Below are 26,355 nucleotides of genomic sequence, written 5' to 3'. Positions count from 1 at the left end.
GTTCAATTCAGCTTAATTGAAATCCATACAGCTGGCACTTAAAGGAGAGCATTTAGGTCGGTCATACTTGTATTAAAGCCTTGAGAGCAAACCAATAACGTAGCATAAACCCTGAATCATACGGTGGCTTAGTGGCTAAGATGCTATGCTTATCGATCAAAACGTCGGTAGTTCGGCGGTTCGAATCCCTAATGCCACATAACGGAGTAAGCTCCCATTACTTGTCCCAGCTTCTGCCTACGTAGCAGTTCAAAAGCATGTTATTCCTGAATAATAGAAACTGATTAAGCCATACAGAACCCTGCATTTGGTTCCCAGGGACAGACTGGTTAAATGAAGTTTCTGATACTTTGCTTAACAGGCTGGGTAAATCTCAATGGTATCTTTCTCAAAACATTCTGAGAATCAGTTGGCTCTTAAAGAAAAGTGGAAGGCTGGCAACCTCATTTACAAATAAAGAGTTCAGGTTACATATAGTCATCCTTGAAAAACATGTAAAATGCCTATCATCTGTCACAGAACTCTAAAGTACATAAATGTTCTCACTAAATCTGTGATGGGGAACCTATGGCACTCAAAGCCATGTCACCTGGCATGCACAACTTTGCCTTGTCTTCTGGGTTTCTGGCGAGTATGTGTGCACAACAATTAGCTGTCTTTTGCATATGGCAGTGCTAAAAATTGGCATGCCCATGCGCACCAGACAGCTGACTGTTGGTTGCACATGCATGCCAGAACCTGGAAGTTCGGCTTTTCTGGAGCGTGATCCCTTCGTGCATGCGGCAGTGCCGAAAAACCGGCGTGCACATGCGTGCTGGCCAGCTGATTATCAAGCTACAACTCAGAAGTTTGGCTGTTCTGCAGCACAGCCCCAATGATTATGCCCATGAGGTTTCAGCACTACCTTTTCATCACTTGGTGCTGAAAAGATTCGCCATCGCTACATTAAATGATACCAATCATCTGTTTCAGAATTCAGTTTCCAGCAGATACAGGGTGTTGTGGTTGGCTCTGGCCCAGCTCCTGCCCCAAGGACTGTGGATGTGGGGGAGACATCCACATGCTGCAGGCCTGTTTTGCCCCCCCGTGGAATCTGATGATGAAGGCTCCTCTGACCAAGAAGACATGAGTGACAGGGAGGAGGAGAGTGTGGCAGACAGCTCAGAAGGAGATCAATTATCTAGCTCCTCCTTGGATTCAGAACAAGAGTTAATGATACAGCCATGCATGCGGAGAGCGATGCATAGGCAGCAACAACTGAGAGATTATTATCAAAGAAAATGAGGCCACCTGTGGTTGGGTGGGGCTGTGGTAATTAGTGAGGCTGCTATATATAGCAGCCTGTGGGTTTGGCCATTGTGGAGGATTATCTGATCGTTGTGTTTTATGACTGCTTTACTGACTTTGACTTTTTGTGTGCTGCTTTTCCCCCGCTTTGAAACTAAACCAGAGCAAAGTGTGTTTCACTTTGTGAAAGAAGAAGGACTGTGAATTGCCTCACAGCTGCAAGCTAAGTATCACAGAACTGATAAGGGACTTGTACAAATTACCAGTTTGTTTGGAGACAAGTGCTCTTTGCTATACAAAAAGAGGGCTTAGTTTAAGCGACTTTTCATTATAAAGAACATTGTTTTGAATTTTCAAACGTGTGTGTGTCTGAAATTTGTACCTGTGAATTTTTGGGAGAAGTCTACCAGAGAGCCCGACAGAACACAGGGCAGGTTCTTTTAGAAGTTCAAAACGAGGATGCCAAACTGCTGTTCCCATCATTCCTTGTTTCCTTGCTCAAAGGTCTTACTACGGAAGCTCTGTTTGATTAACAAGCCAGGTTGCATCCCTTTTGAAATTTCACTGGATATGTGGGCTTGATCTTTAAAGCTCTGCAATATTTTCATTATTTTCTCCGCATCGTATCAGTGGAATATGCCATCAGTTTGCCAAATCCTTGATCCAAAGACCACCCAGCAAATGAAGCGTGCCGGGTAATTTTTCAAGGATGGAAACTTGGAATTTAATACCAATTTGGGACTAAAATAATCATGTGACTGCCTTTTTTAACAACATTTTAAATAGGGGTTTTAGATAATGTTTTAGTTTTACCTAATGTTCGACTTCTTTTTATTGCTTTGTACTTATTTATATTGTATTTGTATTATTGTTGTAAGCCGCCATAAATCCTTCGAGATTGGGCGGCACAGAAGTCGAATAAATAAATAAATGACTTGTCCCTTTTGTTTCTAAGCGCAAGTACATTTATATACAATTCATTAATCCCCAGACAATAAAAGTTCCATTTCATGAATCTGATAAGAATGTTACCAAGAAGTCAATCCTACTCACTTCCCCTAAGATTCCCGAGCAACTATTTATAAGATCGCAAGCAGGTAGCCTTTACCTACCATCTCTCCACCTTCTACCTACCTGCTTTGATTTTTTTTTCATCTTTTTGGGTTTTGAAGGCACTGAGACTGGTGTTGGCTGAGTCTGGGCCTGAAGCAACCTCCTATTTGTCTCCAATCCCGTCTGAAGCTGCCAAGGTAAAGATGGGAATTATTTTATCACAGTAAAAAGAACCTGATACTTGGTAACAAGCCCTTCCCCGGCTGGTCAATTTGGATCCCTAAAAGTGGAATTCTATAGAAATTGAATCCCCAGAATGGTTTTTTTTCCCCAATCAGGCATTTGAGACCTTAGGTGAGGAAGAGAGAGGGAGGAAAGAGGAAGGTTAAAACACCCCAATTTCCCTTCTCTGTTGCTTTTTAGTTCATTGGAGAGTTGGATTTTTCTCTAGTTTATTAATGTTTAGTCTGGATTTTCCCAAAGGATAGCAGAAATTTGGGAGCAATGGCATTGGTTAGATTTTTTGGGGGAAAAACACATTATACTATATTTTCAGATTAACAGGGCAGCGTGGTGGCTCAGTGGTTAAGACACTAGGCTTGTTGGCTGAAAAGTCAGCAGCCCAGGTTCACGACCCAAGCATCACGCAACAGGGCGAGATTGATTGATTGATTGATTGATTGATTGATTGATTTATCAGATTTGTATGCCACCCCTCTCCGCAGACTCGGGGCGGCTCACAGCAATAATAATACAATGTAAACAAATCTAATATTTAAGTTAATTTAAAAAACCCCAATTTAGAAACCAATCATACATACTAGCATACCATGCATAAATTTTATAAGCCTAGGGGGAGGGAAAATGTCAGTTCCCCCATGCCTGACGACAGAGGTGGGTTTTAAGCAGCTTACGAAAGGCTAGGAGGGTGGGGGCAACTCTGATATCTGGGGGGAGTTGGTTCCAAAGGGTCGGGGCCGCCACAGAGAAGACTCTTCCCCTGGGTCCCGCCAAACGACATTGTTTAGTTGATGGGACCCGGAGAAGGCCAAGATCCCTTCCTCCCATCCACTCCTGCCAGACCAGCAGTTCACAAGCATGCAGATGCGAGTAGATACTTAGGTATCACTTCGGTGGGAAAATAACAGTGCTCCATGAGGTCATGCTGGCCATATGATCATGGAAATGTCACCGGACAGCGCAATGGCTTTGAAAGAATGGAGATCAGCATCGTCCCCTATAGTCGGCAATGATTAGCGGAGTAAAATCTGTAGGAACTCCTTTTTCCAGCTTAATATGTTGTTAGGATCCCAATTTTTTTGTAGTTTATGCTTAAGCACAACAATTAATTCACCTGGAATCTAACCAGTGAACTGTTTTACGACCCAAGGAGTTGTATTGGTTGCTGATCAGTTTCCGGTCAGTTTCCTGTTGGTTATGACCTATAAAGCCCTTCATGGCACCGCACCAGATTATCTCAGGGACCGCCTTCTGCTGCACGAATCCCAGCGACCGGTTAGGTCCCACAGAGTGGGTCTTCTCCGGGTCCCGTCAACTAAACAATGCCGCTTGGCGGGACCCAGGGGAAGAGCGTCCCCTGTGGCGGCCCCGACACTCTGGAACCAACTCCCCCCAAAGATTAGAATTGCCCCCACCCTCCTTGCCTTTCGTAAGCTTTTTAAAACCCACCTCTGCCGCCAGGCATGGGGGAATTGAGATGCTCTTTCCCCCTGGGCCTTTACAATTTCATGTGTGGTATGTCTGTATGTATGTTTGGTTTTTTATATTAATGGGTTTTTAAATCATTTTTAGTATTTATTGGATTATTATTGTACATTGTTTTATTACTGTTGTTAGCCGCCCTGAGTCTCCGGAGAGGGGCGGCATACAAATCCAATAAATAAATAAATAAATAAATAAAATAAAATAAATAAATTGTTAAATCTCTCTGCCTTTTAACTCTGCAATTGTTTCTAGGACTCTGGGCTTGCTGTTTTCCAAACAAAGCATCTGTTAGTTCAGACCAGTGAGGAGCAGTTCGTCTTAACTTCTACCAGTGCGCCCTTCGAGGTCTTCGGTGCACCCGTCAGCATGAAATTTGGCTTCTGCGCATGCGAGAGGGAACGATATTTTGCCAATTTTCACCGATATTTTTGCTTCCGGGCATGTGCAGGAGCAAAAAATTGCCAAAAATCACCAAAATCATTGCTGCGCATGCGCAGAAGACAAATCTCGCATGGGGGCGCGTCGGGGGCACGCCGCTGCACATAAATCCCAGAATTTCCTACCAGGACGGATCCACAGCTCACATTAGAGAACCATCTTTCAGCTGTGGCGAGGGGGGCGTTTGCCCAGGTTCGCCTTGTGCACCAGTTGCGGCCCTATTTGGACCGGGACTCACTGCTCACAGTCACTCATGCCCTCATCACCTCGAGGTTCGACTACTGTAATGCTCTCTACATGGGGCTACCTTTGAAAAGTGTTCAGAAACTTCAGATCGTGCAGACTGCAGCTGCGAGAGCAGTCATGGGCTTTCCCAAATATGCCCATGTTACACCAACACTCCGCTGTCTGCATTGGTTGCCGATCAATTTCCGGTCACAATTCAAAGTGTTGGTTATGACCTTTAAAGCCCTTCATGGCATTGGACCAGAATATCTCCGAGACCGCCTCCTGCCGCACGAATCCCAGCGACCAATTAGGTCCCACAGAGTGGGCCTTCTCCGGGTCCCGTCAACTAAACAATGTCGGTTGGCGGGCCCCAGGGGAAGAGCCTTCTCTGTGGCGGCCCCGACTCTCTGGAACCAGCTCCCCCCAGAGATTAGAACTGCCCCCACCCGCCTTGCCTTTCGTAAACTCCTTAAAACCCACCTTTGTCGTCAGGCATGGGGGAACTGAGTCATCTCCCCTGGTCCTATACAATTTATGTATGGTATGCTTGTATGTTTGTCTGCTTAATAATGGGTTTTTTAAAATATCTTAAATTGTAAATTATTAGATTTGTTATAAACTGTTTTTATTGTGTTGTGAGCCGCCCCGAGTCTACGGAGAGGGGGCGGCATACAAATCTAATAAACATACAAACATACATACATACCTGAGTGCACCGGCTGCTTCCCACCACTGATTCAAACACTTAAATCTTGTGTAAAGTGAATAATTGAGTGATCGTTCCTGAAACAATGCACAACCTTCCCACTACCTCATGATTCCTCCCTCAGCAAAGGAAGGAGTATCTCACTGACAGACAAGAGCCCGGGTGAACAGGATTTACCTCAGCAGCCTTTTCCTGCACCAGCTTCCGAGCACGTTCTTCTTCCTGGAGCTTCTCTTCCAGTTCTTTCATTTTTCTCTGTTTTAAAAAAAAACATTAAAGCAGGACAATTGTAGGCAAAATGTTACTATGCCGCCCTGGATGGGAGGCCGTGCGGCCGATGCAAATCATAATCTGACTGACTTCTCTTAAGAAAAGTAGAACAGGTAAACCTTGACTCACAAGCGTAACGGAACTATGACTTCGTCACAAGCAGTGGTGGGCTGCCAAAAGTTTTACTGCCATACTCCAGGTGTGGCTTATTTTGTGGATGTGGCCTGCCGGCCATGTGAGCAGATGGGAGTGGCTTGACAATCATGTGACCTGGGAGTGGCTTAAAGGTCATGTGACTGGGTGGGAGCAGCTTACCAACCAAGATAAGTTTTCAAATATTATTATTATTATTGTTGTTATTATTATTGTTATTACTGTTTTGTTGTTTGTTGTTGTTGTTATTATTATTATTATTATTATTATTATTATTATTATTATTAATTAGACTTGTATGCCGTCCCTCTCCAAAGACTCGGAGCGGCTCACAACAAGTAATACATGAGATACAAATTCAATATTAAAAACAATTTTGTGGATGTGGCTTGCCGGCCATATAACTGGGTAGGAGTGGCTTGCCAGCCATGTGACCAGATGGGAATGGCTTGACAATCATGTGACATGGGAGTGGCTTAAAGGTCATGTGACTGGGTGGGAGCGGCTTACTGACCAGGATAAGTTTTCTATTATTATTATTATTATTATTATTATTATTATTATTATTATTATTATTTTCAATTCAATTCAATTTATTAGATTTGTATGCCGCCCCTCTCCGAAGACTCAGAGCGGCTCACAACAAGTAATACATGAGATACAAATCCAATATTAAAAACAATTTTAAAAACCCTATAAATAGGTGCTTGCACTCTTTTTCAGTTGATTAAGCCACATTATTTGAATAGCCACAAAAAGGAAAAATGACAGACAGCATTAGTTGTTGAGGAGCACAGTAACATTTTAAGGTTTTGTACTGAACCCACAAGGTTCAGTATGATAACAGATTAGGCAAGTAGATCAATTTTCTTTTATAGCAATTAAAGAAAATTGAGCTACTTGCCTAAATTCAGTTCTAGATACTGATTAAAACAATTAATGTGTTTATGGGTAAAAACATTATTTAATTACTTCCTATTTTAAAAATTATTTCCTATTTTAAAAGTAATTAAGGATCATACTAAGGTACTAGAGAAAGAAGGACAATAAAAAATATTAAGTATCCAATAAATAGTGCATAAAATTACTACTGCCATTGCCCCCTCCCCCTGTGGGGGCAGCAGCCCATTACTGGTCACAAGTTGAGAAGGCCGATATGCAAAATTCTATTACCAAAACTGAACATTTGATAAAAGGCTGATTTATATTATTACAGATCTTGCGATCTACAATGAGCAGAAATCCCAGCGACCAGTTAGGTCCCACAGAGTGGGCCTTCTCCGGGTCCTGTCAACTAAACAATGTCAGTTGGCGGGGCCCAGGGGAAGAGCCTTCTCTGTGGCGGCCCCGACCCTCTGGAACCAACTCCCCCCAGAGATCAGAATTGCCCCCACCCTCCTTTCGTAAGCTCTTCAAAACCCACCTCTGCCGTCAGGCATGGGAGAACTAAGATGATCTTTCCCCTAGGCTTCTACAATTTATGCATGGTATGTTTGTATGTATGATTGGTTTTATAACAAGGGTTTTTAGATATTTCAGTATTGGATTTTTACATTCTGTTTTTGTCACTGTTGTTAGCCGCCCCGAGTCCACGGAGAGGGATGGCATACAAATCCAATAAATAAATAAATCCCGGGTCTCACCTCTGCGTGAGACTGCATTGAAGTAAGCCGCGTGTATTCTTTCTCAAGTAGATCCAACCTCTCCAATCTGGACTTCACATGGGAATGATCAACAACCTTCTCTTTCTCCAATGTGGCCTAGGGAAGAAGAAGAAAAGGGGAACTAAACACTTCGTGTCACAGAGAAGAGACGGCCCCGTTATATATACAGTGGTACCTCAAGATACGAACCCCTCGTCTTACGAACAACTCGTGATACGAACCCGGGGTTCAGAAAAATTTTGCCTCTTCTTACGAACTTTTTTCAAGTTATGAACCGGCGTTCGGAGACTGCTGGGAAGCCACGCGGCTGTTTTAAAAGGTGACAGCCGGGCGGCGGGGCTTCCCAGAAGCCTCCCGAACGCCGGTTCGTAACTCGAACAAAGTTCGTAAGAAGAGGCAAAATTTTTCTGAACCCCGGGTTCGGTTCAGGAGGTTGCTGGGAAGCCCCCCAGCCCGGCTGTCACCTTTTAAAACAGCCGCGCCGCTTCCCAGCTGTCTCCCGAAGCCGAACGGCAAAGCCGAACTTCCGCGTTCGGCTTCAGGAGACAGCTGGGAAGCGGCGCGGCTCTTTTAAAAGGTCGCAGCCGGCCTGGGGGGCTTCCCAGCACCCCCCCCGAACCCCGGGTTCGGGGGGGTGCTGGGAAGCTCCCCAGGCCGGCTGTCACCTTTTAAAACAGCCGCGCGGCTTCCCAGCAGTCGCCGAAAGCCGGGGTTTTGCGGTGGGTTTTTTGGTTGCACGGATTAATTGACTTTACATTGTTTCCTATGGGAAACAATGTTTCGTCTTACGAACCTTTCGTCTTACGAACCTCCTCCTTGCACCAATTAAGTTCGTATCATGAGGTATTACTGTCTAAATTTTATTTACAATATAATATTAATAATAATTAAAAGGAAAAAGAACAGGAAACAGGACTTTTGGCTGAGCAACCAAGATTGACCCATCGTAACTATACAAGAGATGTACGTATCTCGCTATGAAGGCACACATTTGCAACGAATCCCCACTGCTGCCGCGCAGAATCTGGCCACCTGTGCCGTAATCCTGGCTTGCTCATCCCCAAGCAACCACCGGAGATAGGCAACGTCCGAGCGGCCAGGATATCCCTCAATAAGTGGTAGAAAATGCTTTCTCCTAATGTCAGTGTAACAGGAGCATCTCAGGAGCATGTGTCCCTCAGTCTCCACCTCTCCTGAGCCACAAGGGCAAAATCTTTCAGTGGCTGGAGTTCCCTTGTACTTGCCGTACAAAACGGCGGATGGAAGCGCACGGCACCGTACAAGAGCAAATGCCTTTCGATGGCTTGCTGACTCTAGCTGTCCCAGGTATCTTACAGGAGCCACAACATATCTAGTGGCATCTGGGGCCAGAAACAGCGGAGCTCTACCCAAGTCCTTCTGCCTCTTGATGTCCTCCACCCTTTGTCGCAAGGTCCATCCTGCTAGATCATAGCTCATCTCGAGTATTAAATCTGGGGATAAGTTGCATCATGCCACTTGAAGTCACAAAAGGAAGGAAATTTCAAAACAAAAATCAACCACATTTGTTAGTTCTATTTCTTTAAAAAGAGCTGGTATACTGAACTCAGCAACTGTATGAATGTTGCTGAACCTGATAGCTGGCATGTGAGTTTATTTTCTCTCAATTTGGAGGTCAGTTATAGCTATCATGCTTAATAACCAGGAACATCCTACCCCAGCTCTTTAAAACCAGATAAATGGGGACCTTGACAAATAGTGTTACAGCAAATTGTGTAAACCAGGAAGTTTTAAAAGATGTTATGGCTACTGGCAACTTCTCTGGAATCTACAGATCGCGACTACATTGATATTTTAATCATTTGTTTCTTTGCTTAATCCTTTTAAAAAAAGAAATAACTCAATATGGCAAACATAGCTAATACTCTTTCTAATACTTCCTTCACAACAGCCCACAACAGTGAAATGGGTTGGGCTGACAATAGCTGGTCCAAAGTCACCCTAACCCAGGGGTAGACAAAGTTGGCTCTTCTATGACATATGGACTTCAACTCCCAGAATTCCTGAGCTAGCATGATTGGCTCAGGAATTCTGGGAGTTGAAGTCCACAAGTCATAGAAGAACCAACTTTGCCTACCCCTGACCTAACCCAACCAGCTCTTGTGCCTAGCGGGACTAGAACTCACAATCTCCCAGTTTCTAGCCTGGTCCCTTAACCACTAGACCAGTGGTTCTCAACCTGGGGGTCAGGACCCCTTTGGGGGGTCAAACAACCATTTCACAGGGGTCCCCTAAGACCATGGGAAAAGATAAATTTCCCATGGTGTTAGGAACTAAAGCTTCTATTCTGGCGCCTTGGAACATATTTTTACAATCCAACCAATCAGGCGTTTACAGTGGGGGTGTCCCTCTGACCTTCCTACCAATCAGCTTAAGGCTCTGTTGGGAGAATTGGCGCAACAGAGGAACTGTATTAAGGGGTCGCGGCATTAGAAAGGTTGAGAACTACTGCGACTAGACCAAACACAAACTCAATCACTAGAACTAAAAAAAGGCCAGGTACTGAAAGAGTAGTAGATCCTTGGAACAAACTTCCAGCAGACGTGGTAGATAAATCCACAGTAACTGAATTTAAACATGCCTGGGATAAACACATATCCATCCTAAGATAAAATACAGAAAATAGTATAAGGGCAGACTAGATGGACTATGAGGTCTTTTTCTGCCGTCAGACTTCTATGTTTCTATGTTTCTACCTGTTTCTCCAGGACTGTCGTCTTTTCAAGTTCGGCCTGCGCGATCATTTCTTTCATGTATTCCAGCTGTTTCTCTAGAAGTACACAACGAGTCTCGGCTGTTGTCAGTTGTGCTGCCAACTCTGGAGGCAGTGCGGCAAAAGAAAACGGATATGAAAAGTAACATGAATCACATTGGTCGGTCGCTGCAAATCTTCTCTTTAAAAGTTAATGTTTCTACTAGGGATAATCAGGCACAAAATTTCTAAAGAAGACAGATACTTGATGCTACATTTAACAACGGCAGCTAGAATGATATACTCTCAAAATTTGAAGGAGAAAACCCACCCACCCACCCCACGACATTAAACTTAATAATTAAAATACACGAGGCAGCAGAGATGAATAAGTTAACATTGGAACTCCAGGAAAAAGACAATACAGAATTTTACAACACTTGGGACAGGTGGTACAACTGGTTAATTTTTAAAAAAGTACTTGAAACTTTAACATTGTATACACATCAAAAAGAAAATGAATAAAAGCAAAGCATAATCTTATACATCCTTTTAATTATGGTCAACTAAGCCAGTGTTTCCCAACCTTGGCAACTTGAAGATATTTGAACTTCTGTGCAGAATTAGATATGATGACGAGAAGGTTAAATAACCAAATGGAAACAGAATTTTATAAAACTTGGGAGAAAGTATATAATTGGTGGAATGTTAATAAAGATTATAAATGATATAAAACATGAATTATAGAAAAGATAATTTTTTTATGTAGAATATATAATATACTTGTGATAAATAGATATGTTTTAATTTTATTAATAGATGTGAGTATTTTAACTACAATAATACAATGAAAATGTTGAGTTGAGTAGACTTTATACTATAGTAATATATTAAGAGATGTGTTATTAACAACTTTTAACTTTCTGTATTGATCAAATTAGAATTAGGTTTTTTTCTGTATTAGAAAGACTTCTACACTTTGCGGAGCAATGGTAGCTCCTTTACATGTTAATTGTTGTTTGTTTTGTTTTGTTATATATTTTTAAAAAATCAATAAAAATATATATTTTTTTTTAAAAAGATATTGGGGCTTCAACTCCCAGAATTCCCCAGCCAGTGAATGCTAAACTCACCCATTGATTCCTACTGAAATACCAATGCACAGTAATGAGTAATAATGTAACCCAGAAAAAGAAACACCATGAGATAGAAACCATGTAATTTATAAAGTGTAGTTTGCAATAAAGGTAGAAAACAAAATAGAATAAAACATAGATAACATGTAAGGAACAAGGCCCAGCAGAATAGCTGGAATATATGTTAACTGTTAGAGGCTTAAGATAACAAAGTAGCTTATATAGTATAAAGTTGTATACCTTTGTATGTTATGTTTTTGTTTGTATATTTTCTTTCTGTTTCTGTCGTTTTAAATGTAAATATTCAATAAAGATATTTTATAAAATAAAATAAAAGTTATTGCTTTCAAAACAAAGGGACCAGGAGGTTCACGCTCTAGAACCAACACTGAGTGGATCTATTCCAATGGCTGTATTTAGCTACTGAACTGGCTCTTTGAAACCAGGTACCTGAAAAGAGTCGGAGGAATATCCAACTCGAACATCCAAACATCATCCTCCTTTAACCACCCCATAATCTCTTGTGGGATGGAGTCTGGGCAACTGAATGGAGCTAGCAGAGAGTTTTAATGGCCAGATGCCTTTCCTGTCGCCAATGCGGAGTGTGTTTTCAGCAGATATATTCTCATTGTGCCCGGAGAGAGAAATATTTGCCTCCACCTACGATCGAATTCACATCCTCCTGATTAAGAGACGAGAGTTCCACCTCTAGGCCACCGCACCACTCTCAATTCGAGCATCCAATGATGTGCCAAAAATAAGAAGTATGCATCCAGGGATATCCAGCAGACCTATGCTATTTTACATCTACTACCTGTTCTGCCGGCGTGTCTCAACCACCTGTAATTACAGGGTAATTAGTCCAGGAAGACACACACCACACAATAAAAGGAAAACCCAAAAGTTTTTATAAACAGAAAAACAGAAACAGCTCCCTTTTAAATGTCAAAGGGATTTTCTGGTACACAGAAGGCACAGGTTAAATGCAGTCCAATTGCTCACCCAATAACTGGGAAATTGAGTCCAATTCTAAAGTCCAGAGAGTCCACACAAACAATCCTGAACAGCAAAAATCACGATCTTGACAAAACAATGAATCAGATAAACTGCCATGAGGCTAAAACACCAGGCTGCACTTTTATCTGTAGCACTAATTACAGCAGTCCCATCCAACCACAGGTGGCCTCATTTTCTCTTGTAATAATCCTTCAGTAATTGTCTCCTATGCATCACTCTACGCATGCATGGATGTGTCATTAATTCTTGTTCAGAATCCAGGGATGATAAAGATGATTGATCTCCTCCTGGGCTGTCTGCCAAACTCCCCTCTTCCCTGTCACTCACGCTTCCTTGGTCAGAGGAGACTTCGTCGACAGATTCTACTAGTAGCAAAACAGGCCTGCGGCATGTGGATGTCTCCCCCACATCCACCTCCACATCCACCTCCTTGGGGCAGGAGCTGGGCCAGAGCTAACCACAACACAACCCAAGTTGTTTAGTTAGACCAGCCACAAATGTATCTCAGTGTGAAACAAAAGGGTAGAGATCACAGAACTGTTGATCATATATTTGCTCTAGCCCAGTGGTTCTCAATGTGGGGATCCCCCCCTTTGGGGGGGAGGGTCGAAGGACCATTTCACAGAGGTCGCCAAAGATCATGGGAAAAGACAAAAAGATATTGAACCATCCCATGTAGGGATTCTACTTGACTAGAGTACCTGCTTATATAGATTCAATCTAGCAACAGCAGCATAACAGGGCTGTTATGAATGCCGACTACAGCCAAAACTGGCAGAGCAAATGACTTTTGGAAATGCCTGTGCCTCGTTTAATATCCGTCTTTCTACATGCAATGATCAAATACAGTGGTACCTCAACCTATGAACGCCTCTACTTACGAACTTTTCTAGATACGAACTGGGTGTTCAAGATTTTTTTGCCTCTTCTCAAGAACCATTTTCCACTTGCGAACCCGAGCCTCCGAAACTGTAACCGGAAAAGGCGGGGAGAAGCCTCCGTGGGGCCTCTCTAGGAATCTCCTGGGAGGAAACAGGGCCGTAAAAGGCAGGGAGAAGCTTCCGTAGGGCCTCTATAGGAATCTCCTGGGAGGAAACAGGGCCGGAAAAGGCTGGGAGAAGTCTCCGTGGGGCCTCTCTAGGAGGAAACAGGGCCGGAAAAGGCTGGGAGAAGCCTCCGTGGGGCCTCTCTAGGAATCTTCTGGGAGGAAACAGGGCCGGAAAAGGCAGGGAGAAGCCTCCGGGGGGCCTCTCTAGGAATCTCCTGGGAGGAAACAGGGCCAGAAAAGGCAGGGAGAAGCCTCCGTAGGGCCTCTCTAGGAATCTCCTGGGAGGAAACAGGGCCGGAAAAGGCAGGGAGAAGTCTCCGTGGGGCCTCTCTAGGAATCTCCTGGGAGGAAACAGGGCCGGAAAAGGCAGGGAGAAGCCTCCGTGGGGACTCTCTAGGCATCTCCTGGGAGGAAACAGGGCCGGAAAAGGCAGGGAGAAGCCTCCGTGGAGCATCTCTAGGAATCTCCTGGGAGGAAACAGGGCCTCCACCCTCCCTGTGGTTTCCCCAATCGCACACATTATTTGCTTTTACATTGATTCCTATGGGAAAAATTGCTGCTTCTTACGAACTTTTCTACTTAAGAACCCGGTCACGGAATCAATTAATTTCATAAGTAAGAGGTACCACTGTATGTTCTTGTACAAGTAAACATTCTTAATGTGGACAAAGCAAAGAAAATATGTCTGCATACCATCGTTTTTCTTGAACACTTGTATCTTCGACTGTTCCTTTTCCAGCAATTGCTCACTTAGAACTTTCTTATAATCTGAGGTCTCCCTGGTCAGGGTTTTCACATTTTCTTCCGCCTGGATCCTCTCTAGCTCCAACCGACGTATTTTCTCCTGCAGGTTCTTCAGAGCGGAGAATATAGCTGGCAGATAAATTAAATTAGATCCATCAGTTAGCAAGCGGATAGGATACAGATGACGATGAATGATGATAAGAGTGCAAAAACAAAAAGTCAACAACGGTTCAGCTACCGAGCTATCAAAAATACAGGATTGGTAATTCTGGGATTCAAAACCCCCACATCTTAGAGTTGCCAGGTTTGAGTGAAAAACAAAGGCCTGGGATAAAACACATTTTTCTCTGCCTCACTTATTTCACAGCGCCTGTTAGAAAATGATTTAAAATATTTCAAATTTTACAGGATGAACAATTAATAAAAACCTGGAGGGTTATAGTAGGGTAATTCATCAGTTTAAGGCAAGGGTCCTCAAACCTGGCAACTTTAAGACTTGTGGACTTCAACTCCCAGAATTCTCCAGCCAGCATGGCTGGAGGGGTAGCTAAAATGGAGGAAAGGAGGAAAGGAATGGAATAGGAGAAAGGAAAGGAAAGGGGAAGAAAGGAAGGAAGAGTGAGTGAGTGAGAGAGAGAGAGAGAGAAACAAACAAACAAACAAACAAACAAAGAGTCCACAAGTCTTAAAGTTGCCAAGTTTGAAGACCTCTGCAAAGTCCTGCCTGTCGGCGACTACTTCAGCTTCAACCACAACAACACAAGAGCACACAACAGATTTAAACTTAATATTAACCGCTCCAAACGTGACTGTAAAATATACGACTTCAGTAACCGAGTTGTCGATGCGTGGAACTCATTACCGGACTCCATAGTGTCATCCCCAAACCCCCAACAATTTACCCTTAGATTATCTACGGTTGACCTATCCAGATTCCTAAGAGGTCAGTAAGGGGCGAGTACAAGTGCACTAGAGTGCCTTCCGTCCCCTGTCCTATTGCTCTCCTATATCTCCTATACCTTTCTTCTATTCCTATATCTCTTCTTCTATTCTTTCACTGATATGTTCTATTACTATACCTTCTTTTCTATTATTTCTTAGATATATTTTACTATGAGTATCTCCTTTATTTATTTATTTATTTATCTATTTATTTATTTGTTTGTTTGTTTGTTTGTTTATTAGATTTGTATGCTGCCCCTCTCCGTAGACTCGAGGCGGCTCACAACACAATAAAAACAATTCCTGACAAATCTAATAATTTAAAATAGTTAAAAAAACCACAATTTTTAAGCAGACATACCTACAAACATACCATACATAAATTATATAGGCCCGGGGGAGATATCTCAGTTCCCCCATGCCTGACGACAAAGGTGGGTTTTAAGGAGTTTGCGAAAGGCAAGGAGGGTAGGGGCAGTTCTAATCTCTGGGGGGAGCTGGTTCCAGAGAGTCGGGGCCGCCATCATTATAACCGTCATCATATATTTTACTATGTGTATATAGATATATACCCACTAAAACCCTCATTGTGTATTGGACTAACTAACTAACTAAACAAACAAACAAACAAACAAACAAACAAACAAACCAAAAATAAAATAAATAAATAATTCTGCATACTAAACTTTCCTCCAATTCGGCTTTTCTCCTGCTATTTTGGGAGTTCATCTCTTGGTCTGGAAAAAAAAAGTTGCATGCTTTCTAATATAACAATGTTATAGCCGAACGAAGATAGCCAGCTCTAATGTTTGAGCAACTGAGCCTCTGCAATTAAAAGAGGAACAGAGAGAGCTGTAAACAAAGTATGACTTCAGTTCTTCATGCTGGCAGTGCTGCAAGGAAGTAATTGTCAGCGGTAATTAGCAGGAGCATTTCCCCCTCTACAGCCTCCAACAGAGAGAGAACCCTACTTGCATAATCCTATTTTAATTGGGTTATCAACAGCCACTCCAAAAGGGAAGATAATTAATGTCCTGGGGTGTACGTGTGGCTTCAAAAATTCCCAGGTGCCTCCAGGGAAGGAACCTATAATTTCAAAGGCGGCTCTCCTTCACATCAGATATCAAATAGGAAAAAAGGATGAAAAATCCATGCAGCTTCCTGGAACTCGGGGCCCTCAAAGGAGGCACTGAAAATAGAGGAAGACAGAAATACGATCCTCCCACTAGATTCCAGGGCAAATGATAACTGGTAGAACATTTGCACTGTTTCCTTGGGGACCAGGAAACTCAGATGAATGACGACTTGTAAACCATCAAAGCAGGTTGAAGAGAAGAGCTAAATTACAGGCTTCATGACAAAAGGGAAATGAAGGCATATAATGCCAGTCAAGAGTGTTGAGGGAAGAGAAAACAGCAACATGTATTTCTTTCAGCATTGCTAAGATTAAAAAAACGACCTCCCTTTAAGCCTGAAAAGTTTTTGATCAGTGTTAAGAGTTACCTGCTCTAACATATGCTGGGTGAAACATGGACACAATCCAAAGAAAAGCTAAGAGCCATGGAAAGATACTTGCTCAGCATCACAAAACAAGATAGAAGGACCTGCGCGTGGTTTAGGGAACAAATGAAACTTTGGACTGTGATCAGTGAGTGGCCGCACTTATCACCGTTTACCGGGATGCCTCTGGGGGGCAACGGCTGTAGGTGGGCGGGCAGCAGTCACCCAGGCCAGGGGTCAGGTGCATGCGCCCGGCACGAGATTTGCTTCCTTCACATGCGCAGGAAGTGAAATCTCATGCAAGAACAGGTGTGACTGTTCGCCCATTTTCGCTGTTTTTTTGCTTCTGCGCATGCTGTACTGCACTCTAACCACTGCGCCACCTCGACTCAGTCCACAGGCAGGAAGCTGCGTCCTAAACTCCATAAAGCTTCAGAACTTTCTTCAAGGGGAGTCCCATGCAGAATAAATTGCAGTAATCTAAGAGTGAGGTGACCAGTAATAGCAGGTCTGCAGTTTTTATTGCCAGATGCTTAAGCCATCAGGTCTAACATTCAAAGAACTTCCTGAGATAGAGGCTGAATGAAGAGAATGTGCTAATCGTTTGTAACTTCTAATTATGCCCAATAGTCAAAGACTCAGAAATTATGCAGTTACTTGGACTTGGGGAGGAGATATCAAGAAAGCAAATTTGAGGCCAGGAAAGCACTCAAGAGAAGGGAACCAGCAATGCACCAAGAGTTGTTAACTTAATCCTACATAGCTTCTGCTCCGGCAATCTCACACTACTAACCAGAGCCTACAAAACTTTCACCAGACCAATCCTTGAATACAGCTCATCTGTCTGGAACCCACAGAGTAAGGGGCGTGCATAAGTGCACCAACGTGCCTTCCGTCCCCTGTCCTAATGTTTCTTCTTTTATTTTTTTTAATAGTATCATGTATATGAATACAGTGTTCCCTCAATTTTCGCGGGTTCGAACTTCGCGAAAAGTCTATACCACGGTTTTTCAAAAAGATTAATTAAAAAATACTTTGTGATTTTTTCCCCCTATACCACGGTTTTTCCCACCTGATGACGTCATATGTCATCGCCAAACTTTCATCTGCCTTTAATAAATATTTTTAAAAATAAACTTTAATAAATAAACATGGTGAGTAATAATCCAAATGGTTGCTAAGGGAATGGGAAATTGCAATTCAGGGGTTTAAAGTGTTAAGGGAAGGCTTGTGATAATGTTCATAGCCAAAAATAGTGTATTTACTTCCGCATATCTACTTCGCAGAAATTCAACTTTCGCTGGCGGTCTCGGAACGCATCCCCCGCGAAAATCGAGGGAACACTGTATCTTTACATACCTCCAATATGTACTTGACAAAACAAACAAATAAATACATAAATAAATAAAAATAAAATACCTATCTGTTTATCTGGTGGATAAACACAACTAAACTGCCATTCTGTGCCTGTGAAAATTATGAATGCAATTCCAAAACGCCCACAATTTTTATTCATTTGGGTCACAAAACAACACATAGCTTTCTTCAAATTTCATGCAGCGGTTTTTCAGAAGGGAAGTGCACGTCAAGGCCTAGATAGATAATACCATTTTCAAGATGATATATTGTTTGGAACCGGGATTAGATATAAAGTTTTTTTTAAAAAACCTATTCCCGACAGCCCATTTCCTCTGGGGAGAAATATTACCTTTGCTGTTACTCTCTGGATAGGCAATTACCGGCTTGGTGGGGGATCGGCATAGGTCAGCATTAATGAATGGTTTGTGCCTGGGGTACTCGTTGAAGGAAGCGGCTGAAAGCCCATCCGTGTAGGATGTCGATGTGCGACTTGCATGAAGAATGCCCTGAAAACAAGTTAAAAACGGTGAATTGAACTCCTTGAAAAATACGTAGATATTGTCCCACACTCGTCTGTAACAGAAAGGAGAAAAAGTTGAATCTTTAGAAGGCTGTAAGGGTTTGACTAAAGAAACCACTGTTGAGTTGATAAGGATTATCAATCCCTAAAACAGTTACTGTCACACTCCAGTAGACCAGAGACAGAGTCTATAACTATAACGTATAACTTATATAGAGCGCTGGTGAGACCACATTTGGAATACTGTGTTCAGTACTGGAGACCTCACCTACAAAAAGATATTGACAAAATTGAACGGGTCCAAAGACGGGCTACAAGAATGGTGGAAGGTCTTAAGCATAAAACGTATCAGGAAAGACTTAATGACTTATTCCAGCTGTACGGTTCAGGAGGGAAGTGTTTTTAATAGGAAAGTGAACACAAGAACAAGGGGACACAATCTGAAGTTAGTTGGGGGAAAGATCAAAAGCAACATGAGAAAATATTATTTTACTGAAAGAGTAGTAGATCCTTGGAACAAACTTCCAGCAGACGTAGATAAATCCACAGTAACTGAATTTAAACATGCCTGGGATAAACATATATCCATCCTAAGATAAAATACAGAAAATAGTATAAGGGCAGACTAGATGGACCAGGAGGTCTTTTTCTGCCGTCAGACTTCTATGTTTCTATGTTTCTATTTAGGGGTAGTGATTTCTGACAGTCTCAAAATGGACTCAATCTGTATAGTCTGGAGGACAGAAGGGAAAGGGGGTACATGATCGAAACATTTAAATATGTTAAAGGGTTAAATAAGGTTCAGGAGGGAAGTGTTTTTAATAGGAAAGTGAACACAAGAACAAGGGGACACAATCTGAAGTTAGTTGGGGGAAAGATTAGAAGCAACATGAGAAAATATTATTTTACTGAAAGAGTAGTAGATCCTTGGAACAAACTTCCAGCAGACGTAGATAAATCCACAGTAACTGAATTTAAACATGCCTGGGATAAACATATATCCATCCTAAGATAAAATACAGAAAATAGTATAAGGGCAGACTAGATGGACCAGGAGGTCTTTTTCTGCCGTCAGACTTCTATGTTTCTATGTTTCTATTTAGGGGTAGTGATTTCTGACAGTCTCAAAATGGACTCAATCTGTATAGTCTGGAGGACAGAAGGGAAAGGGGGTACATGATCGAAACATTTAAATATGTTAAAGGGTTAAATAAGGTTCAGGAGGGAAGTGTTTTTAATAGGAAAGTGAACACAAGAACAAGGGGACACAATCTGAAGTTAGTTGGGGGAAAGATTAGAAGCAACATGAGAAAATATTATTTTACTGAAAGAGTAGTAGATCCTTGGAACAAACTTCCAGCAGACGTGGTTGGTAAATCCACAGTAACTGAATTTAAACATGCCTGGGATAAACATATATCCATTGTAAGATAAAATACAGGAAATAGTATAAGGGCAGACTAGATGGACCATGAGGTCTTTTTCTGCCGTCAGTCTTCTATGTTTCTATAACTATAACTCCCAGGATGCTTCTTTAAAACATTATAAAAATGCTGCAATGTCTAAATTTCATTTTTTTTTCATGTTTTAAATTGCATGCCCTAACATTTCAAACAAACTCCTGTAAAAATATTGCTGAAGAGGAGAAACCAGTACAGTGGTACCTCTACTTAAGAACGCCTCTAATTAAGAACTTTTCTAGATAAGAAATGGGTGTTCAAGATTATTTTGGTCTCTTTCTTTAAGAACCATTTTCTACTTAAGAACCCGAACCCGGATAAATTTCCCTGGAAATTTGAGAGCAGCACGAAGGCCCGGCTAGTTTCCTTGCATTCCCCCTTTAATTATGACCATCTCGGGCTTTTCTGGGCTGCCAGAGGCGCCTTTCGGTGGCACTTAAGGAAGCTTTGGCAAGTCCAGAGCGAATGAAGCATTTTCCTTTCTCTGGGCACTTGGAGAGGGAATAAACCACTTCGCTGTGGTGACTCTCTCACACTGCCTCCCATACATACACCCAGCGCGAGGTTGCCTCCCGGAGCGTCTGGCCACGGAAAGGCAAAAGGGGGCACTTCACCCCGTCCAGATCAACTCGGCTTAAGACAAACCAAAGAGTCACCACAGTGAAGGAAAGGGGTGGACTACAAAGCGAGCGAGCGAGAGGAGAGGGGAGCCCTTCAGCATGGGGAGGAATAGGAAGCAGGTAGCAGCAGCAGCAGCCGCCTTTCAGTCAAAGGAGCGGGAGGTTTCCCCCTCTCGACCGCCTGGGTTTCTCTCTCTGGCGCAGTGTATGTGAGGCAGCCTCGTGCCGGGTGTATGGGAGGCGCACGCTCCTCCTTGCTGCCTCAGAATCCCTCTTTTTATTTTTTAAGCCTTAACATTTTGGATTTTTTTTATTCCCATCTCCTCACCTTCTTCCTTCAGCAGCGACCATCTTCCTCTTCCTCTTCCTCCTCCTACCCAAATTCTGAGCTTTTATTTCTTTCCTAATGGGTTTGCATGCATTATTGCTTTTACATTGATTCCTATGGGAAAAATTGCTTCTACTTACAAACTTTTCTACTTAAGAACTTGGTCACAGAACGAATTAAGTTAAGTAGAGGTACCACTGTATTTCCTTACATAGAGATTACAAACACTCAAAAGAGTGTACAGTATAGGAAACTTCCTTCCAAGATCTGAAACTAAACAAAGGCCATTGATAATGCTATATGTACATATTACGGTACTGTACTCTAATCCACAATACTGTTTGTTTATTTTTGGCTTTGCATGTTGAGATAAGGCAGCCACTGCATTTTATAACCATTACAAAGGTTTACATTTTAAAGCTATTCTTCTCCCAACAGATTACAGTGATCCCTCGATTAGCGCGGGGGTTACGTTCCAAGACCTCCCGTGCTAATCGATTTCCGCGTTATAGTGGTGCGGAAGTAAAAAACACCATCTGCGCATGCGCGCCATTTTTTTTCATGGCCGCACATGCGCAGATGGTGGAGTTTGCGTGTGGGCGGCGGGGAAGACCAAGGGAAGGTTCCTTCAGCCGCCCAACAGCTGATCTGCTCCGCAGTGCGGAAGCAGAGAGGAGCCGAAGATGGGGTTTCCCCCGTTGCCCAGGCAAAGGGGAAACCCCATCTTCGGCTCCTCGCTGCTGCTGCGCTGCGGAGCGGATCAGGTGTTGGGCGGCTGAAGGAACCTTCCCTTGGTCTTCCTGCCGCCCAGGCAAAGGGGAAACCCCAAGATCGCTTGCCGCTTGCCGTATTGCAGCTTGGAGCCTTGCTTCGCCTCCTTCGCTGCAATACGGCAAGCGGCAAGTGATCTTGGGGTTTCCCCTTTGCCTGGGCGGCGCTGGGGCCATGCGGAGCCGCTCATCTAGGGGGGCGTGGACCGGCAAGGTGCCCTCCGCTCTCTCTCTTTCTCTCCCTGTTACCGGTGTGGTATAAGAGAGAGAAAGAGAGAGAAAGGAGGGCGACTTGCCAGTCCACGCCCCCCTGGATGAGCGGCCCCGCATGGCCCCAGCGCCGTACTCCGCCGTTGCCTCCGCCCTTGTTCGGCTCTGCAGCTGAGAGGCCACGTCCACCCCCTCCTCGGTGTCCCCGGCACCCAGCGTCCCCACGCCGCCTCCACCTCCCGGTAATGCGCCCGACCTCTGCCTCTCTCTTTCTCTCTCATATACCACGCCGGCAACAGGGAGAGAAAGAGAGAGAGAAATGATAGAAAAAAGGTGAGAAAAAAAGAGAAATGAGAAAATGATTGCCTCTCTCTTTCTCTCTCATATACCACGCCGGCAACAGGGAGAGAAAGAGAGAGAGAAATGATAGAAAAAAGGTGAGAAAAAAAGAGAAATGAGAAAATGATTGAAGCAGAGAATGACAGGAAAGAAAGAGAAAGAGACAGAGAAGTGACTCTTGGTGATGACGTATGACGTCATCGGGTGGGAAAAACCGTGGTGTAGAAAAAAACCCGCGGACTTATTTTTTAATTAATATTTTTTGAAAAACCGTGTTGTAGCGTTTCGCACTAATCGAGACCGTGCTAATCGAGGGATCACTGTACAGTACATGCTTTGTAAAAGCATTACAAGTTTCGAAAACCATTTAAAAAGAGGAAGTGCAATGCAATGCAATGAACAGATAAAACTATTGTGAACTGCAGAAATCTGGATAACAAAAAAAGAGATACAGACAATTTTGTAATATTCTAGTCACAAGAATTTTTGCACTCGATGTGACAATTCACAGGAAATAAAACAATCCTACGTAGGCTGGTTAATTTAAATTGAACAGAAGATAAAAAGGTAAAAATATCTGGAACAAAATAAATTTTGCTGTTGATGCCAAAAAGACCTCATGACTTTTGAGAATGGATAGACAACTCAAAGTCTTGAGCAGGTGCATAGAGAGATGAAATTCTCCGAGAAATTTTGTCCCCAATAATACACAAAACCAGCATAAGCCAATCTTATAGGAGTTAATAGGGAGCTGTTAGAAATTCTGGAATTACAGTAAATATACACATATCATGAGAAAGATGGGGCCAGATGAATCACAAATTGGAGTTAAGATTAACAATCTCAGATAGGTTGACCCTTTCCTCTTAGTGGTAGCCCCTCAAAATACTGGAATACAGTGGTACCACTACCTACCTCTACTTATGAACTTTTCTAGAGAAGAACCGGGTGTTCAAGATTTTTTTGCCTCTTCTCAAGAACCATTTTCTACTTACAAACCCGAGCTCCGAAACTGTAACCGGATAAGGCAGGGAGAGGGGCGGCATACAAATCGAATTAAATAATTAATTAATTAATAAACAAACAAATAAATCTCCGTGGGGCCTCTCTATGAATCTCCTGGGAGGAAACAGGGCCTTTACTCTCCCTGTGGTTTCCCCAATCGCACATATTATTTGCTTTTACATTGATTCCTATGGGAAAAATTGCTTCTTCTTTCAAACTTTTCTACTTAAGAACCTGGTCACGGAACGAATTAAGTTCGTAAGTAGAGGTACCAATGTACTGTATTTATTTAATACGTATAAAATAATACATATATGTATATGTATATATTATTCAGATTTGCCAGGAGAAATATCAACAGCCAGATGATACCACTCTAATGGCAGAAAGTGAAGGCCAGTTTCCTGCCATTCCCCCTTTAATCCCAGCCAACTCGGGCTTTTCTGGGCTGCCAGAGGAGCCTTTCAGCTTGAGGCTTTGGCAGTCCGGAGCAAACGAAGCATTTTCCTCTGGGAGTTTGGACAGGGAATAAACCTCTGCCAGCACCCAGAGAAAAGAAACGCTCCCTTCGCTCTGGGCAGCCGAGGAGTCATCACAGCGAAGGAAAGGCGCCGGCTACAAAGTGAGCGAGCGAGCGAGAGAAGAGGGGAGGCCTTCAGCATGGGAAGGAAGAGGCAGCAGATAGCAGCAGCCAGTGTATGGGAGGCAGCCTCACGCCGGGTGTATTGGAGGCGCATGCTCCTTCTCGCCACCTCAGAGTCCCTCTTTTTTTTTTTTAAGCCATAAACTTTTGGATTTTTTTGATCTCCCTCACCTCACCTTCTTCCTTCAGCAGTGACTCTCCTCCTTCTCTTCTTCTTCCTCTTCCTCCCACCCAAATTCCAAGCTTTTATTTCTTTCCTAATGGGTTTCAACGCATTATTTGCTCTTACATTGATTCCTATGGGAAAATTGCTTCTACTTAAGAATGTTTCTACTTAAGAACTTGGTCACGGAACAAATTAAGTTCTTAAGTAGAGGTACCACTGTATATATGTATATATGTGCGTGTGTATAGATAGATGGATGGATGAATATGTATGTATATATGGATATTTATTTATTTATTGTACGTGTATGATGTATGTATATGTGTGTTTGTATAGATATATAGATACACACACATACATCACACACACACTATATATATATATATATATATATATATATATATATATATATATATATATATATATATATAGAGAGAGAGAGAGAGAGAGAGAGAGAGAGAGAGAGAGAAAAGGCAGCTCAGGTCACGCTATGTTCACCCTAGCACAAAGCCCCAAGCACCAGCCTGAAGATGATGAATGGGACCTCGTCAAAACGTCGCCAGGAATCTGTGAAACTTATACGGGGAGAAACCCAAAAACACCAAGACCTTCATACCTGTACCTGTGAAAATTTACAAAAACATATATATATATATTGCTTCAAAGAATAAAGGGAACACCCAAATAACACATCCTAGATCTGAATGAAACATTCTCATTGAATATTTTGTTCTGTACAAAGTTGAATGTGCACGACAGCATGTGAAATTGATTATCAATCAGTGTGGCTTCCCAAGTGAACAGTTTGTTTCACAGAAGTTTAATTTACTCGGTGTTATATTGTGTTGTTTAAGTGTTTCCTTTATTTTTTTTGAGCACACACATATACAGTATATCTGTGCAGGGAAGAAGAGAATTTCATTTGGGGCCTTCTCAGCAACAGGCAAAGTGAATGAGATGCTTTACAAGGCCCCAAATGAAATTATCTTCTTTTTCTATCCGGTTTCCCTGCAAGCCCAATGAGAACAGTCTTGAGAAATAGCCAGGGTTTCCCTCAGGATCAACCCAAACCGCAGAGACTTTGAAAGGAGACCACCAAGAAATGCCCAAGGCTGCTGACTAGAACCAGCACCACGGGGGGGGGGGGGGGGGAAACAAATTTTCTCTAGTCACCGAGCTCAAATTTATTTGAATGTCTCATACTCCTATTTAAACTGAGGCCAATAATAGCTCCCCTCCCCCACCCAAAAAAGATACTCCATGTAAAGCATGAGCAATCAAATAAGCTACTACAGTTAAGGCTCGTTTTAACTTATATCCCCCTCCTCACCCACCTGCCCATGCTACATAGGGAGCGAGAGAATACGGGGCTAAACTACCGAAGTTAGCGAATATAGACAGCAGCCTAACGGAAAACGCGTCTCTGGACATGTGCAGAGCGCATTATTGTGTCTCCCCCCCCCAACTTGGGGTACACTCGGGCTTCCACAGACGGAAGGAAGGCCTACGAGTGCCACCCTATACACCTCCCTCCGGCTCACCGTGCGCTCAGGGACCTCGGCTACCGCCATGTCGTAAAAAGGCGGCCGTGCCGGGTGCATGTCCCTTTAAGGCCCGCAGCGGCTGCTATTGCCTCGCTCCCGCCTCCTCCCACCCGGCCTTCCAGCTGTCAACAAGATAGCTCTGTTGACTGACATAGCAACCGGCCAACCACGACGCGAACTCCTTCTCTTTTTCTCCTTCTCCTCCTCCTCCTCCTCCCTCCCCAACGCATCCGGCTCCTTGCCTCTTACGGCACATTTGCGTCACACAGCAGCGGCGGCGATTGACGCGACAAGCAGCCAATAGGAATAGGGGATGAGACTTTTAGAGGCGGGGGTTTCTCAGCCCAACCTGAATTTTCAGCGCTATATTTTCTGGGGAACTTCTACAGCCGTGAAAGTCAATCATAGAGCCAGCACGGCGTTTGGGTTAAGAGTGATTCCCCCCCCACCAGTCGTCGGCCAAAAAAGCGAGAGGAAGAAAAGGCAGGAAGCGTTTTCCCCCGCTTTGTTTTGCGCAAGCGCAGCCATGAGACGGTCGGCAGGAAGAAAAAAAAAACTTCAGAAGAGCGCCTCCTAGGACCAATAAGAGAGAGCGCGCTCCCTCCGGGAGGGCCCCTTTCCGTTTTCTTGATTGGTGGAAGGGGAGGTCGAATATGACGTCGAAAAGGCGGCGATTCCCGTCCCGTCATTGGCCAGAGAGGTTTGAAACGAAGCCTTGCCGCGCGGCTCGGATTGGCCGAGAAGGAAGG

At 43.3% G+C, this 26,355-nt stretch overlaps 1 protein-coding gene across 1 annotated transcript in view; it reads right to left on the bottom strand.

The window, feature by feature from the left end:
* The window catches only part of CEP57 (centrosomal protein 57), a 41,523-nt gene extending 15,693 nt beyond the window's left edge, over positions 1-25,830 (bottom strand). Inside the window, exons 1-7 of the mRNA XM_070749655.1 lie at positions 25,604-25,830; positions 18,351-18,507; positions 14,150-14,329; positions 10,260-10,381; positions 7,504-7,620; positions 5,615-5,692; positions 2,422-2,529 (exon numbers count right to left, since the gene is read on the bottom strand). Of these exons, the coding sequence (XP_070605756.1) occupies positions 2,422-2,529; positions 5,615-5,692; positions 7,504-7,620; positions 10,260-10,381; positions 14,150-14,329; positions 18,351-18,507; positions 25,604-25,663 (822 nt within the window). The 5' untranslated portion in view covers positions 25,664-25,830. The remainder of the gene's footprint in view (positions 1-2,421; positions 2,530-5,614; positions 5,693-7,503; positions 7,621-10,259; positions 10,382-14,149; positions 14,330-18,350; positions 18,508-25,603) is intronic.
* Positions 25,831-26,355: the final 525 nt, after the last annotated feature.

The sequence above is a fragment of the Erythrolamprus reginae genome, chromosome 4 (assembly GCF_031021105.1).
Source record: "Erythrolamprus reginae isolate rEryReg1 chromosome 4, rEryReg1.hap1, whole genome shotgun sequence".
Classification (NCBI taxonomy): domain Eukaryota; kingdom Metazoa; phylum Chordata; class Lepidosauria; order Squamata; family Dipsadidae; genus Erythrolamprus; species Erythrolamprus reginae.
Note: the sequence above shows the minus strand (reverse complement) of the source record. Positions and strands in the feature narration are given on the sequence as shown.